We start from the raw sequence: 16,819 nt of genomic DNA, 5'->3' as shown, positions 1-16,819 counted from the left end.
CACAATGCCGTGATTCATTGCCCTGTAATGCTGCTGCTCCTGTAGAGCAGAACAATAAAAAGCCTGATCAGGAGAGTCTGATGAAGTCCAACCCATATAATCAGACAGTGTGCTGGGCTCTGCACGTCAGTGAGGAGCCAATGGAGGCAATGCCATGACACGCTGATAGTAAGTCAAGGCTGGACTGATATAATGTAGTGGGGGGAAGGGAGGAAAGAGAAAGAGGGAGAAGAAAAAAGGAGGCAGACTCAATGAGGGAGGTAGGGAAAATAAAGCTGACAGAACAATAAGGCAGAGCTGCACAGGGGAGAGAGAAAGAGGGCCACTCGAGGTAGAAAAGGCAGGTACAGTCACATCCTGCTGGCATGCACAAAGATAAAGAAGTGGGAGGTGGCTCTGTTTGTCTATGCTTGTCTATTTAAGGGTGAAAGCCTTTGGAGAAACTTGATGATACAGTAGGCGTTATTACATTTGTTGAAGGTCAGTCTGTTTGCTTGGCTGGATTGCAACAGTTGCATGAGTATGTGTCTGAGTGCATGCATGCCAGTGTGTGTGTGTGTGTGTGTGTGTGTGTGAGATTTCATAGTGGATGAATGTGTCATGTTTTTTTTACTGCACTTTGCCCGAGATTAACTGTTCACCTTTTACGGTCGGGAGGGAGGTGGTATTTTCATTCGACCAAAGAGGGGAGGGAGGAGGGGTCGACGGACGAGAGAGTTGGGAAGGGAGGTGCAGGAGGAAAAGGAGTGGCCTTCTGCAGATAGTCGCCCTCTCTGCCGGAGTAAAGTCTTCTCACTGTGGCAGCACACAGGAGGGAAAACAAAAGTTTAGAGACACAGAACAGGGAGAAGGAGAGAGAGAGAGGAAAAGAGGGAGAGAGAGACATCTTCAAACCACACTTTCTCCCAGGTAGGTAATGGTAGCTCACAGCCATGGTGAGGGGGTTACAGATAACTCAGATTTGTGCTTTTTGCCTCTATAACCATTCATCATAGATTCAAGATTCAAGAGTTTATTGTAAATGAACAAGAGTTTATAGGTAAAGAGGGATGTGAGTTTGTGCATTTCCCTCTGTATTGTGAAAGTGAGAGCTCCCACAAAGTTAACTAAGACGCTCAGATTAAATATTCTTGTGGTGAAAGAGAAAAATGTTCCTTATTTATGTTTTATTCTTATTCTTACTGATTAAAAGGGTCACGTAAGATCCTAGGATTGTCCTGTTAAACAAGTCTGTAAAACAATAAATGTTACGAGCGGTATTGAGTCATGATAATCACTGTGCTTTCTTCCTGTTAGACTGTGTGTGGGTTGAATACAGTCATGGCATCAGCAGCTCCACCAAAGAGGATGGTGTCCTCCGTCTTTATCACTCTGGCATCCCCCTACCGAGCCACGGTGACACAGCAGCAGCAGCCCACCCTCCAAGCCCACAGTTCCCCGGCTAGAGACAAACAGCACACAGCTGTGCGAGTTAGCCCAAGTGAAAGTGTCCCCGTCTTGAGACACAGGAAAGAAGACGTCCTCTCTTCAGCTGAGTCTCACAGCAGCAAAGACAGGGGTCATGCAGGAGCCTTGACCCACGTTTCAGGCCCTCAGAGTCCCAAACCTGCACAGACTGGACCCAGGGCAAAGAAAGAAGACCACAGAGGTGCTGCAGGTACATGACAACAGCTTTTGCATACTAGTTCTTTTTTTTGATCCTCTGTTGAGGTGGTGGGATTCCCCGTTCATACATGATCAATATCTGCACTTTTGGGGTCCTCCACAAATACCAATAAGGGTTTATGCTTTTCTGTCTTTGTATTGCAAGATGTCTGAACTCCACTGATTTTATACATACTTAACAGAGGTTGGACAACACTATTAGATATGTGAAAACATTTCAAGTACTAGAATGTGACTTAGTATTTCACAAACTTCTGCCGAGGCCCGACAATCAAGCCCAACCAAATTTCACACACTAACTGATTTCAGTCCCCTAAATATGCCTGATTTTGTTCATTGAGATTTCTGCATATGTGCTGGGACAATGGTATAAATGTTAAAAATGGCTACGTAAAAGATAATGATAAATCTTCCCGAAACCGCCCCCTTGTCTGAATCTGCACCATAATGGGTTCCTCGGCTTCCATGTTCTATTCCCATCCCCAAGATTTTGTGGAAATCCAGTCAGTAGTTCTTGCATAATCTTGCTTACATACAAACCAACAGACAGAGGTAAAAACACAACCTCCTTGGCAAATGATATAAAGCCATTGAGCTTTCAAACCTCAGTAGCCTGCATGCTACTCATCTCTGTTTGAGGCTAGTGGCTTAGGGAGATAACGTGTGTAGCTACAATAGCTGCATTGTGGGTAATTTAGATGCCAGGTTATGACAAAGAAGAAGAAGAAGTTGGGGGGAAAGATATGCCTGGTTATGCTGCATCAGCTATGATCCTTTTGTGTCCATCATGGTTACCACAGTGTTATAATAGTGTAATGCCAATGCTGTGAAATCTTCCAGCGCATTAAACTGGAAATATTCTCCCCTACTCACATGAATGTTCTAGGCTCTGTAAATATATTTATGTTATTAGGGTAGAAAAAAGTATTACCAGCAATTAACAGTTTTTGGAACATGTAAGATGGTTGTTATTTGTATGAAACATGTTCAGAAGACACGTCTCTCCGAGCTTCAGTCTACACTGTATGTTGACAATATGTATTTACATTTGTTAGGTCTACATTATCCTGAATTTCCCTTATTTCAGGAAATTTCCGCACTTACTGGAAACTATTTACACAATTTTTCTGTGTATGTTACTACAAAGTGACAATGTCTTTTTGCTGTCAGAGTGCCTTCCTCCTCCTCCTCATCCTCCCCCTCCAGCTGCCGCGCGGCCTTCCCCTCAGAGAGCAGCGCTCCCTGAGGATTCAGCACTTCCACCACCACCTGCCCAGACGCCTCTCTCACACCCTCTGACCCCAGGCCAGCAGCCGCTTTACAACAAAGAGGTATGCAGACCTCTCTCTCACACACTGCCGCTAAATATCAGCCGTATTTTCATCACACACATCTTTATGTTCATATCACTGATGTCATTTACTGTCTTAAACCTCTGATCCAATTTCCTTTGATCAATTTCTCTTGAAGTAGACAAGTGATATAATTTACCACAGTGAAAGATTACAACTTTCCACAGCTTTTACAGATAGTGTATTATGTTCTGCAGTGGTTGTAAAGAATCATCTGCAAACTACATTATGAGGGAAAAAACAGCTGTTGCTTCAGCTGTGGATAAAAGATCAGAAGAAACTTTATGAACTGTGCACAAACAGAGCACTTTCCAGTCTGCTGATAACTTTATAAGACACTTGTAGCTCCAATATTTTCAGCCCCAGTCTCTGTGTAGAAACTGTAAGATGCATAGCACAATATTTTCAATGCTTTATAGATTAATCTTGAATGTTTACCTCCGCCAAGGTCCGACAGTCGCCTTCTGAAACCACATTTAAATTCACCAGATCTGTATTTTTATTTGGATCAACACCAATTTGCACACACTCACAAATATCAGTCAACTTAACATGTCTGATTTTAATCATCAAGATCCATGAGTTATTCTCTGTGAATCAAGGAAAATGTTGAAAAACACACACACACAAAAAAAAATCATAGATCCCCCCCCCTGAACTGGATCCACATCAAAATGTAATGCATTCTATCCCATACCAAATTTCATGAAAATCGGTTTGGTAGTTTTTGCGTAATCCTGCTAACACTGAAGAAAAAATAACCTCCTTTGCGGAGTTAATTAATTTCAACTTCCTTGTTTCGGAAGAACTTGCAGCTTTTTCGGGTGGTTCAGGTGCCCTGTATTAGAAAAGCCCACGTTAAACACAGAGAATGTAAAGACTGTTTGGTTGATACATTATGAGCTTACTCGACTACGATTCTCACAGGACTTTGGCCAATATTAGGTTGGTTTTTTTTAGCAAAAGAAGTGATTGCAATTTTTTACTCGTGCGACAAAAGTTCAAGGATAATCTGAATCTGTGTCTGCACTAAAGTCCTCGTGATTAGAAACAGTCAAATGAAAAGTGAAATGTTTGGAGCAAGTCGTTTAAAAAGGCAACAAAAGCAGAATAAAAACTCTGAAAAGCCAAACACACAATGAAATGTAAACTGTAAATCATTGCAGTGCAGTCCTGATTGTGGCGGCTGACGTTTATGTTTCAACCTGTAACCACACAGAACAACTCTTTATCCTCTTTCCTTTCAGCATCAAACACAAACCCTGTAGTCAAAACCAAGCATCGCAAACTTGTGGTTTATCCAATGAGGCCAAACCCAAACAAGAGCATGAAATGTGTCCCAGTTCAGCCTTTAGGTTTTACATTAATAAAGTGTTTTACATTAAAGGTGGAAACAAGAACACCATCTAGTGGGTTAAACCGAGGTGAACAATCCCATAACAATGGCCAGGACGCATGTGAGGAGAGTAAAGGTAACATCATCTTTATTTACTCACAGACACACACACACACGACTATAACCTGCTCTGACATTGGATGTTTGTATCCGACACAGAGGTGTGTGGCTTCTGTCGGAAACCCGTGGCTCTTTCTGAACCTGCGATCGAGGCCTTGAACAGGACTTACCATGACGCCTGCTTCCAGTGTAGATCCTGTCACCTTCCCCTGGCTGGTAAACAGTACTACAACAAGTCAGGAATCCCGCTCTGTGAAGACTGCTACCAGGTAGGTCCAAGTCCATTCAGTTTCCACCACATGATAAATGGTCTGTATTTATATTGTGCTTTTAGTCTTGATGATGGTTCAAAACACTTTATAGTAGAGTTTTACCATTCACCCATTCACACACACATTCATACAGTGCATCTATGTGGGCACTGTCTCTATTACACATCACTAATACGCTGCCGGCAGTCATCAGAGGACAGAGTTTCTTGCCCAAGGACACTTTGATATGCAGAATGGGGAGAATGGGATCAAACTACCAACCCTCTGTTCAGTGGACAACTTGCTCAGTCTGCTAAGCCACAGCCGCCCTTGTAAAAGGACCATATCAATGATATTCACCCTCATTTTCTTTAAGTAATTTATGATTTACATGAACCAAGACTATAGTAGTGTTTACATTTAAACTGCGATTTAGTTTCTCTAACTTTCAATCCAGCATCAATCTACTTTCACAGACATGACATTTTCTTGAAATTCATCCAGCACATTCAACATTGTGTCACCTGCTATCAGAGTCAGTGTTATGTCATAATTACATGGTGTAATCACAACTTGAGCTGACTGTGGTGTAAAATTCTATGTGTTTATTGTGATGTAAGTGGTAAATGTTGACTTTTATTCTGTGCTAAAATGAAGCCAATGGCCTCTTGGAAAGAAAAACCGAATTAAACTAGAATGGCACTCAATAGAGCGCAAACCTCCGCCAAGACCCAATTAATAAATTCAGTCAGGTTGCAACAAATGTCACACACTCGTAGATATCAGTTTCGTAAAAGTGCAGGGTTCCATGAATTTTCTCTTCGGTCAAAATGTTGAAAAACACCATTTCCTGGACGTGCATCAATATTTAATGGGTTCTTTGCCGACAGATACCGCAACCGTCACACAGTTTTGTGGAAATCCATTCAGTTGTTTTCGTGTAATTTTTCTGACAAACAAATGAACACGGCTGAAAACATAACCTTATTGTCAACGTTATGTTTTGCAAAATGTCAATCAATCATAAGTAGTTGAATAATGGAAAATGTTAATATCATCCTGGAATATAGAGATGTTTTCTATTGAGAATTTATTTCTGTCTCTCAGGCCAGTCTGGAGCTTTGTTGGTCATGCGGCGAGGTCATCACAGACCATGTGATCCGCGCCCTTGAGCGAGCGTACCATCCTTCTTGTTTCACCTGCACAACATGTAAACAGAAGATTGGAGAGCAGGCGTTCGCTCAGGGAGAAGTTGGAGAAGTGTATTGCCTCCAGGACTACTACAGGTATACGAGTTAAAAATTATTCACACAAACACACCTATGCACAAATAATAAAGATACTTAAAATGATATAATAACTGAATTTATTTTCCTATTTATAGTTCTTTTTGGTGTATATCTTCATCTTGTGTAAAGTAGTTTTAACTTCATCTGTGGTGAAATGTGCTATACAAATTAAAGGGCCTCTACTAATATCGTTTTTTTCTCTAAAATAATGTCCATGAAGGAAATATGCTCCAAAGTGTTGCTCCTGTAGCCACCTAATTATTCCAAAAGAGGATGGTACTGACAGCTTCACTGTTGAATGTCTGGGACGCTCCTACCATGAGAACTGCTACAGATGTGAGGTAGGTGTGCAAACTATGTGTTGTATGGACACACTGACAAGTAGGCAAACACACAGACGCACACTAATCACCCTCAGTCAATCAGCTTGTCACATTGTGTGCAGGTCTGTGTCATTCAACTCTCTCCTGAACCAAACGAGCACGGCTGCTATCCTCTGGACGGGAGGATGCTCTGCAAATCCTGCCACATGAACCTGGTACCTGCTCAGCACTAACGCCACAAGCTGCAGCTGATGGAAAAAGGGCCACGAGTCCAGGCATGGGCATTTAAGACTCTGGCATGTGAATGTCACACTAACGTTATTGTTTTGTTTTACAATAATGAAATCTGGTTATCATTTTTATAACATATCATACTTTCTGAAGACCATCGTATTCCTCTTTTATACTTGATAATTTTGCACTCAATAAACTCTACAAAATGCACCAAATATATTTATGCAACAGACTTAACGCAATAATTATTTGAATATTTCAAAGTCTTAATTCGTATACTGTTTCTCTATCACATTAATCCTTTATAATAAACAAAAAACTTTATATTAAAAAAAAAAACCAAAAATATATATAAAAGTAAAATAATATATTTTATCTGAAACCAGGCTTCAACATGCATTAGATTTGTTAAGTCACACATACGCTATCGATAAGTACCAAGATCAGAAACATTACAATTTAATTCACAATTGCGTAGTAATACAAACCACAGTGAAATTCAATCTTTTTGTAAAATGCAAAAACCAGGTTGACATGTTCACTACATTCACAAAAGGAAAGTTTTTTCCTTATGAGAGCAGTGAAGACCTCTGTGCTGGAAGATGCAGAAACTTCAACCGAGGTAATTGAATAAATTGCATTAGATACATTTACAAAACTGAATATAGACATTTTAATGTGAAATTTTGTTTCTTTAAAACACAATAAGTGATTCTTAACCACTCATTATGGACCTGTACTTTTGAATGTGATCACATCCATTTGTTGAACACACAAAGATCCTGTCTCAACCACAGAGCCTGTATTTTGTTTTAGCAGCAGTGAACTGATCACATCTGGACTTTACAGTTTTAAAGTGTCATTTGGATCCCAGCTGAATTACTTGGTTATTTATGTTCTGTATGTCAAATGAATTATTTGTTGAATTATATGTCTGTTTATTAAAAGCATTAATTAAAACTTTTTGTACTGAAAACAAGTAAATTTGCTGTGTAAGTTTCTATTCACCACACTTCCATTTTTTTCCTTTCTTTTATTTTCCAAGGTAAATATTGCAGTTGTTGTTTCATCATTATCTTTTGGTCTTTAAAGTAAGACTAGTTAACGTTTCAATGATGATATAGAACATTATTCTTTTTGGAAAACTATAAAGTTGAATTCGGCTAAGGTCTTACTGACTTGGTCTGGTATAATCACTTTAATTTATTTATTTCATAGTTGAATTGGATGTAATAATTGTAAATATTAGGTTTCCTAAATTAAAAAGTGATGTTATGTCAAGTCAAAAAGGTTGGCATGTTCTTTATGACAAGTTATCTTTTTAATTTGTCTAAAATGACAAACATTAGCTGGATTTCATCTTCCTAAGTGTACAGTTTAAAACATACAATGCTATAAAAACATTGATTGGGCTTGAAAAAAATTCCTTAACATTGAGTGACTGTGACCACAACCCTCAAACTGAGGCTGTTGTTTAACCTGACTGGAAGCCCCTGGGCACATTTCAGTATTGGCCTGAATGTTCCCATCATATACACAATACACGCGACAGCCTCATACACAGAGACTCAGACCAACCAGTACTCTGATACTGGAGAAGAGGGCTGATTTTACCCAGATTTTATCTTAACTTATAAAACACAACACAATTTAGAAAACTGCACAATCAAATAAGTTATCAAACTACTAACAAATAGTGGTTAACCAGACTCACCTCAGGCCCCAAATATAAAAAAAAGATAAGAATGAATAAATGTAGAAATAATAAATAAATGTAAAAAAAAAAATGAATGCGGAAATACAGAGATATACTTTTTAAAATCTGAAGTGTGTTTATTTAATCATTGTTTTGTGTATTCTTCTGGAGTTGTGTCATGTTTGTCCTTCATAGTTTTGGTCGAAGCTGCTTGTCAACATGTTCACAGAGAGCTATGACGCAACAGTTCACTTTGCATCCAGCACTGATACGTTGAAAATGATTGGATCGCCTGCTGCTGCTGACAATAATCGATAACACTAATCGATGACGTTGATCGCCGTCTCGTGACGTTGCAGACAAAATCGAGCTCGTGCGCTGTGTCTGATCCTCTTGAAGACATCGCGTGCTCACTCACTGTCACTGGTGCACCGGGGCCGCGCACCTCGCTCGCACCCAGACCTGCCAAGAGCGAGGCCGACGCGCGCTCCCGCGAATAAGCTCGGGGACGCCGCAGCTAAAGCTACACGGGCATCGGCCACCGGGCCTCATCGCTCACGGAATCCACCGTCGTTCATTTTGTTCAGGCGGACCTCCGACCGGCAGGGATTAGAAACGTGCCCGATCATATGTGTGTGGAGGGGGGAAGGATAGCGCATAATGGTTCGGGAGACCAGACACCTTTGGGTGGGAAATTTACCCGAACATGTCCGAGAGGAGAAAATTGTGGAGCATTTCAAACGGTAGGTTACGCAAGAGGGATCCGCTGTCGGCGGAGCAGCGCGGGCTAGCTGCGGCTCCACCGTTAGCCGCGTAGCCTGCGACCAATGCTAGCACCGCTAACGTTAGCATTTTTAAGTTTTACTAGTCAGTGTGTTTGTTGTGCGGTGCATTTGAATTCTCACAACACGGTGGCATCCACAGAGGCGACATGCATACAACAGAAGCACTTAAATGCACACGGGTACAATTTGTAATGTTTAGCTAACTTTCGCTAACGCCAATAGGCGGGTAGCTAGTTGTGCTAGCCACCGAGCTAACACCCAACCAACCGACCATTTTGTGGGAAGTGGAGACGTTTTCATGATCGTACGAGCCAAAGGGACGCTAATGTTAGCTGGGCAGCAGGGCACACAACACCAGATGACTCATGCTCGTCACTCGAACCGTCGTCACCACCGTGTTATTATTTGTCCTATCGACATTGTTGTTGGAGAAAAACCGAAATGTAGAAAAGCCACAAACAGCGAGCCCCACGGTGCTGATAATCCGAGGTTACCAAGTTGTTGAGCGGCTTGACGAAGCAGACATCACTATTCTTAAACACGTTCAACCGAACTCGGCTGAGATACTCGTTGTCTCGAAAGTTTGCAAGTTACATGTAAAGTGTGACGTTTTTGGCCCCGTCAGTCAGAGACTAATTTGGATTTAATGAGAGCTGATAGCCTTAACTTGCAGCCTCTCCGTCGGTCACGTAAATCATTTAAGACTATGTAACGTTACATGACTTCACCGTCTGCGACCTAATGTGAAGTCCAGCCGAGCAAATCTGATCCACAATCAATACATCCATCCCCAGTCAGACTGGTACCACGTTACAAGTGGTCTGTTGACATCTGTGTTTTTAAAGATGTTGCTTTTCATAGTCAAACATGGATGTTTGACACGTGTGAGGTTCAGAAAATCCTGCCAACAATACTTGCAAATCGAAGTATAGTCATCCAGTGTAATAATTGCAAACATGACTGTAGGAGTTTAATCCTGCTAAGTGGTTGAGAAGGAAACTAGTGGAAACGTATTGTAGCACATAGTTGCATCTGAATAATTACTTTTACGATCATCATATTAGTGTCTCTTCTCTTGATTTACCAGACTTTGGCATGAAAAAAAAATGGTTGCACTCATCCTATTTTTAGCTGGTTTGTATATAATTTCCTCTTTTGTTTTCATTGTAATTTCCTCTCAGGTATGGGCGCGTGGAGAGTGTTAAAGTTCTGCGGAAGCGAGGGTCAGAGGGTGGTGTTGCAGCGTTTGTGGATTTTGTGGATATCAAAAGTGCGCAGAAGGCTCACAATGCTGTCAACAAAATGGGAGACAGGGACCTGCGGACTGACTACAATGAGCCCGGATCCGTCCCTAGTGCTGTTCGGGGCCTCGAAGACAGCTCTCCCTCGAGCAGTCGAGACGTTACAGGATTCTCTAGGGCAACAGTTGGTCCAGTGTTTGGCCCACCTGTGTCCCTTCACACCAGAGAAGGACGTTATGAACGGAGAATAGATGGGTAAGTGGACACGGCCTCCCCTTAAAATCCAGGGGATTCTAGGTATTGGATGGGTGTAAGACCTAAACACATAGCGGGGTTATTCGTGAGAGATAGATGCCTCAAGGTGGTTACACAAAGGTAATTTAGGGATTATTCCACTTTTCATCATAATCGACTTGCCATTCCCACTGGATCTAAGTATATTACCTACACAATATCATTTGGTAAGGTAACTATAATTCAAGGTTTGACATCTGGTGTGGATATTACATCTGTGAGGAATATCCAAGTGAGTTTTGGATTTATTCCATTTTTGTGGGAAACTACCTCGGGAACTTTTGGATATTTTTTAAACGTTTTTTCTCTAAAATATGGGATCTAACAGTGATTTTTTTGGGTCCTTGGAGTCGTTTGAAGATGGAAGTAAATCCCTACTTTGAAGGATGCACTTTTCTCTGAAGAATCTTTACAGGTAATGCATAATCACGTCAAGGACCTTCCATCTTGGGTTGTCATTTTTTTTCTCTTGGCAACAGTTGATGGTCGGAATACTAATTTTTGCATCTGTGGATACGGCCCTGTCTGGATTTACTTTATGAACAAGTGGATAGAAGATTTTTACATTCGTCTCACACCCAAAGAAAGACAGATTAGTGTTTATCTCCATGGCTATTTAATCATTTAGGGTGAGATTAATCACAGCCACTGTTTGTCCCAAAATATGGAAGCTATACCAAGAAGACTTTGCAAGAACACTGAGGATCCAAACCACCAGCAATCATCAAAAGTTTGTGGAGCTAATCTGGTTTTTGATTGCCATGAAGAAATATGAAGGCTGCGTAAATGGGATCTAACCTCCTGGATGTATGCAGTAGGATACCCCATGATGGATGTACTGATGTGGAACCTAGCATGGATAGGTGTAGATGCCATTCATTTGGATTACTCATGAGTGGATGTAGCTGTGTAAGGCTGAGGTGAAGAAAACTCCCAAAGAAGTTGCAGAGAGCTGAAGCCTACTTTTTAAAAGTAAATTGAAACTCTTACAGAAAGATGAAACCTGCCAGTACACACCTGAGGGAGTCCATGGTTTGTGGAATTATGTCATCTGTACGTGCCCAAGAGGATTTTATGTGCCGTGATCATAGTGTTAAGCTGGTTAAACTACTTGACATTAACCAGTGGAATACATTTTTGGCAATTTGAATGCCATTTTAAAGCTTAACATTTGGAAAATACTACCTCCGCAAGACTGATCTAGTTGGATGTATTTTATATTTTGGCAACAAAATGCCTTTAGTCAACCTGGAATCTGCTGAATTACCCCTAAATTTAATTATCCTTTTTTATTTATTTTTTTAACAACTAATAGTTATTGATTGAGGTATGTTTCTACGTATTTCCCCCACATGCCCTGAATTCCATAAAGAGTTCCATCTGTGGTTGCTTTTGTTTTTATTTTTCCATCCAGTGAAGAGAATTGAGTAGCCTAACTGTGGACTACACGTCAACAATCGACTGGCCTGGTCCTCCACAGTATTATGAAGATAACGCGCAGTGCGATTCAAGAGAACCGTTTTTGCCAAATTAGATCAGTTGATTTTTTTTTTTTCTTGGTTTTCCATTCGGGCTCTCACATTCTGACCACCTAGATTTTATTTGGATTAGTTTCAGTAACTTCTTTTCCAAAAGGTTGGTATTGCTCTGCCCTCTGCATATTTTCTTTCTCTAACTTTCCTTAGTGCTTTGTCTAATATTAGGTCTTGCACTGCTTCTAGGAAAAACAATTATACAAGAGAGGAAAACATATTTTATAAAATATTTACATACTATTTGTCATTTGTTTATGTCACTTTTTTTCCTAGCATCTCATGATGTACTATAGAGTATTAGTTTCACATTAAACACATTGATCTGACCTCTAAGGCATTTTGAAATTCCACACCACACAGTTCCTTGACCTTTTAAATATTAGAGTAATGTTTAGTTTGGATATTTTCTTTTTCTCTCACCAGCAGTAGTTTATGTACAGTATGAAATCAGCCCTCTTGAACCCCCTGAGGAGACAAACATGATTTTGATTTTACAAATGAAAGTAACTGAATGAGGCAAGAACATCATTTCAGCATCGCTGAATTGTGTTTGTATGGGTAAACCTTCCATCTGCATCTGAACATTTTGGTTGTTTTGAAGAATGAAAAGTCATTTTAGGCTGCTTACAGTTTAGATATGGGTGGAGTCACATTAGTATTTACAGACGGTGCCAGTATTTTCTTTTCTTGAGGAGTTAGTTATTTATCCAGCTGTGAGGACTTAAATATTTTCCAGATCGTAATAAAATTATGTATGCAGAAAATCTTGTAAACACCAAATTTTTCATATGGTGTAAACACCATATTTTTAAGAAGATGCAACATTTTATGTATTATGTTGCTGAAAAGATTAACATTTTTTTTTGTTTTTGACAAATGTGAACTGTTCCAGTTTGATAGTAATAAATCAACTGATAAAATTTACAGTCTCATACAATTTTGCCAAAGAGAGAATCTACAGGATCTACATTAGAAATATTGTCACTGGTCTTTGTATCACTACTAAAGGGAGAGTTCACCCAAAAATGTAAATTCACTCATTATCCACTCACCACTATGCCTATGGAGGGGTGGGCGAAGTGTTAGAGTCCAAAAAAATGCCTCCATACTCCGTCATTTACACCATGTTTTTATCCTAAATGTCCACTGTGATTTATGCACAAATGTGGCTGCAGGGAACGATATCAGGACATTTAGGCTAAAAACATGGTCTAAATGATGCCGTTCCGAGCGGAACTTGAATGTCGGGGCTGACAGACACTTGGATGAAACCACACAGGTAGTATGGAGGCATTTTATGTTTTCGTTTTTTTTTATACATATGATGAATTGGTCACCATTTACTTCAATTGTATTGGATTTGGCTGCAATGCTCTTTACCCCTGAAACTTCTTAAGTGTTTTTTGGACTCAAACACTTCACCCACCCCTCCATCGGCATAGTGGTCAGTAGATAATGAGTGAATTAAAATTTTTGCGTGAACTCTCCCTTTAAGCTGCTTAAATCGATTGTGCATCTGACCACTGTCTATTAGTTATTTTTTACTTTACTAGAGATTTTAAAACATACAATTGCTGTTAATCGTTTTGTCTTTATTTGTTTGTAATCATAATTTTTCCCTCTCTCCCCTTTTCTTACTTTACAGTAGCTCAGAAACCCGTGAACGTGCATATGATCACAGCCCATATGGACACCATGACCGCAGTGGCACTTTCGACCGGCAGCGTCACTACAACACTGAATATTACCGTGATCGTTCTATGTTTGCTGCTGCTGGCCCGGGGAGCAGTGCTGTTGGGGGAAGCTTTGAGGCAACAGACCCACATTTTGACTCTAGAATTCGAGAGCCCTTCACTCTTACTAATTCAACACGACGTGACCTGTACAGAGATGACCGAGGACGACGTGTTGACAGAACCTACCATCATCGGCGAAGCCGATCGTCTCATTCCTCACAGTCAAGGCACCCTTCCCCACAACGGACCACGGGACAAACCCCCAAAACCCCTCATTCGCCTAAAAGAGCTCCTTTGTCCCCTGGTAGAGGCCCAAGATCTCGGTCCCGCAGCCGATCTTCAAGCTCTGATTCTGTCAGCAGCACCAGCAGCACGGGCAGTGGCAGGTGTGTCATTAATTTTGTCCTATTATCACTCGATGTCTAATGAGTTCACTGACATAAGCATCATAACCTATTGTTTTTAGTTTTTTAGTTTTTACTCTTTTTTTTTTTCTTCTTCTTCTTCTTATGTAACAGTGATTCAAACAGCAGCTCAAGTGATGGGTCCCGGGCACGTTCTGTTCAGTCGTCGGCTGCACACGCCCCTACTCAGTCATCAATGGGGCTGGACTCAGATGAACCACGCAGAAGCTTTGGAATTAAAGTTCAAAACTTACCAGTGCGCTCCACAGGTGCGTTTCCTTATGTTTGATATGCTCCCTCAAAGAGTTTATGAATCCATCCAAAATTCATATTTGTAATGTTAAAGGTGTGTAAAAAAAAAAAAGAGAGATACTTTCAAGTTGTCACTTTACTCATGTAGTTACAGCAAAGATCACAGCCCACAATGTTGCATTTTGTCTCACTTCAAATCCGTAGTTAGTTTAGATTTACTTTGGAAACTGAAAACATGCAAAGAATGTTTTTCTTTTGCAATTATTGCTGTCCTCGAAGTCAAAAACCTTTTTGATTTAACTTTACCTAGCAAAATCACAACAGTTGGTCAGTAGTAGGGCTGGGTGGTTGCACAAGGCAAATTTTTATTTTATTTTGCTGATATAATGGTCTGCCTCCTCAAGAATCCATTCAGCTGTGCACATGAACCTACGAATTGGCACCATGTATTATATTCATTCAGTCCATTCTGACTTTGCTTGCACACTTTTAGGAAGAAACTGTCCCAGTCAGAATTAAGTAACTGCTTAAAGACGTATTGCTACTTCAGGCCTTACCATGGGTCAAAATACCACCCAGTACATTGCGAAGTTTACATGTGTTTACCAGTTGACACCCACATCAGAATCTGTTACAGTGTCGTGTTTCAGCAAGGAGTCAGGGATTTAAAAAAGCTTAGAGTGACAGTAAAGTGAAGCTGTACGCATAGAAAGAAGCCTGCAATATGGAAACCATTGCCCCTCTATGCACAGGTTTATCTGCAAACTGGGAACAAAGCATTTAAGTGGCACCTAAATTGGTTCATGGTTATTATATTTTGTTCTTTTAAAACCTGATGGTTTCAGTATTTTTTTCCAGAGAATGATCATGATAATGATTAGTTTTTGCTCCACAGACACAAGTTTAAAAGACGGACTCTTCCATGAATTCAAGAAACATGGGAAAGTGACCTCTGTGCAGATCCATGGAGCATCGGAGGATCGTTATGGTTTGGTGTTCTTTAGACAGCAAGAGGATCAAGAGAAAGCCCTAACTGTTTCCAAGGGAAAGCTTTTCTTTGGCATGCTTATTGAAGTCACTGCCTGGAATGGTCCTGGTAAGTGATGACAAATATACATTATTTATTGTTGCAATTCTTAGTGGTGACAGATGAATTCCCTAAAAGTAACTTTACATAAAGCTGTTTGTGGTCCTCATGTTGGTGAACATGAGCCTGAACTTGAGTAGCATGTCGGTTATATAAATGATAGATTTCCTCCTTTCTTCAGAAACAGAGAGTGAAAATGAGTTCAGGCCCTTGGATGGGCGGATAGATGAGTTCCACCCAAAGGCCACTAGGACCCTGTTTATTGGTAACCTTGAGAAGACCACCAGTTATCAGCAACTCCTTGACATCTTTCAGCGGTTTGGAGAAATTGTGGTAAGCTGGCATTTTTGTTTACTTCACACAATTATATGAACAATTTACAATTGATGGGTTATTTCTCTAATCGTCAGTCATTTCTCCTCAAGGACATTGACATCAAGAAGGTGAATGGAGTCCCCCAGTATGCCTTTGTGCAATATTCTGATATTGGCAGTGTGTGCAAGGCCATAAAGAAGATGGATGGAGAGTATCTGGGGAGCAACAGACTAAAGGTAGGGTTATTAAATAACTAACACATGTCTATCTTTTCAATTTAATGTAGTTTTAATATAAAATATGAATGTTTTTCTCTTTTCTCTTGAAGCTTGGTTTTGGGAAGAGTATGCCCACAACATGTGTTTGGCTAGATGGTTTGGCAACCAACATTACAGAACAATACCTCACCCGTCATTTCTGTCGCTATGGACATGTAGTTAAGGTAATGTTTTCTCTCAACAAAGATCTTCTGCTTTTGATCTCACTGCTATTTTCAAAATTGTAAGGGTGACTTAAATTTGTCCTTCTTTTTAGGTTGTGTTTGATAGATTGAAAGGGATGGCCCTTGTCATGTACAACAACACAGATTTTGCTCAAGCAGCTGTAAGGGAGACCAAAGGCTGGAAGATTGGTGGCAATAAAATAAAGGTAAAAAATTACAACTATTTGTCTGTTAAGTAAAATATACTCATTCTGCTTACTTACTTAAATGTTTGTATTTATTTGTAATAGGTGGACTTTGCAAGCCAAGAGAGTCAGATGGCGTTTTACAGATCTATGCAGGCATCTGGCCAAGACATCAGAGACTTTTATGAAATTCCTACTGAGCGAAGGTAAATTGCTGATATTGTATTTGCATGCAGTTGTCAATAGCTTATTGCAGAACTTTTGAAAAGTTCTTAAA

The 16,819-nt window shown here is 40.2% G+C and overlaps 2 protein-coding genes across 3 annotated transcripts in view; both read left to right on the top strand.

Annotated features, from left to right (window-relative positions):
* Nucleotides 1–300: 300 nt before the first annotated feature.
* fblim1 (filamin binding LIM protein 1) lies at nt 301–7,546 on the top strand. 2 transcript variants are annotated; one of them, XM_035151442.2, is made up of 8 exons: nt 301–909; nt 1,297–1,648; nt 2,836–2,996; nt 4,405–4,489; nt 4,573–4,742; nt 5,832–6,010; nt 6,234–6,354; nt 6,459–7,546. In XM_035151442.2, the coding sequence occupies exons 2-8, from the start codon at nt 1,321–1,323 to the stop codon at nt 6,567–6,569; spliced, it is 1,155 nt and encodes a 384-aa protein (XP_035007333.1). In that variant the 5' UTR covers nt 301–909; nt 1,297–1,320; the 3' UTR covers nt 6,570–7,546. The 2 variants fall into 2 exon arrangements, with proteins under 2 accessions (XP_035007333.1, XP_035007332.1); XM_035151441.2 differs by having other exon boundaries at nt 1,297–1,657.
* A 1,133-nt stretch (nt 7,547–8,679) lies between these two features.
* si:ch1073-335m2.2 (msx2-interacting protein) overlaps nt 8,680–16,819 on the top strand; it is an 18,894-nt gene continuing 10,754 nt past the window's right edge. Inside the window, exons 1-10 of the mRNA XM_047339317.1 lie at nt 8,680–9,009; nt 10,233–10,547; nt 13,767–14,243; nt 14,376–14,530; nt 15,409–15,609; nt 15,782–15,933; nt 16,026–16,151; nt 16,244–16,357; nt 16,450–16,563; nt 16,648–16,748. Of these exons, the coding sequence (XP_047195273.1) occupies nt 8,927–9,009; nt 10,233–10,547; nt 13,767–14,243; nt 14,376–14,530; nt 15,409–15,609; nt 15,782–15,933; nt 16,026–16,151; nt 16,244–16,357; nt 16,450–16,563; nt 16,648–16,748 (1,838 nt within the window). The 5' untranslated portion in view covers nt 8,680–8,926. The remainder of the gene's footprint in view (nt 9,010–10,232; nt 10,548–13,766; nt 14,244–14,375; nt 14,531–15,408; nt 15,610–15,781; nt 15,934–16,025; nt 16,152–16,243; nt 16,358–16,449; nt 16,564–16,647; nt 16,749–16,819) is intronic.

This window comes from Hippoglossus stenolepis, chromosome 3 (genome assembly GCF_022539355.2).
Source record: "Hippoglossus stenolepis isolate QCI-W04-F060 chromosome 3, HSTE1.2, whole genome shotgun sequence".
NCBI lineage: Eukaryota > Metazoa > Chordata > Actinopteri > Pleuronectiformes > Pleuronectidae > Hippoglossus > Hippoglossus stenolepis.
Note: the sequence above shows the minus strand (reverse complement) of the source record. Positions and strands in the feature narration are given on the sequence as shown.

What these genes read in the sequence shown, in the direction of transcription:
- fblim1 (XM_035151441.2), top strand. Translation starts at nt 1,321, where the DNA reads ATGGCATCAGCAGCTCCACCAAAGAGGATGGTGTCCTCCGTCTTTATC. An exon ending in TCTGTGAAGACTGCTACCAG is followed by an intron (nt 4,743 to 5,831) that starts GTAGGTCCAAGT and finishes TCTGTCTCTCAG; the next exon opens with GCCAGTCTGGAGCTTTGTTG. An exon ending in TGCCTCCAGGACTACTACAG is followed by an intron (nt 6,011 to 6,233) that starts GTATACGAGTTA and finishes ATGTCCATGAAG; the next exon opens with GAAATATGCTCCAAAGTGTT.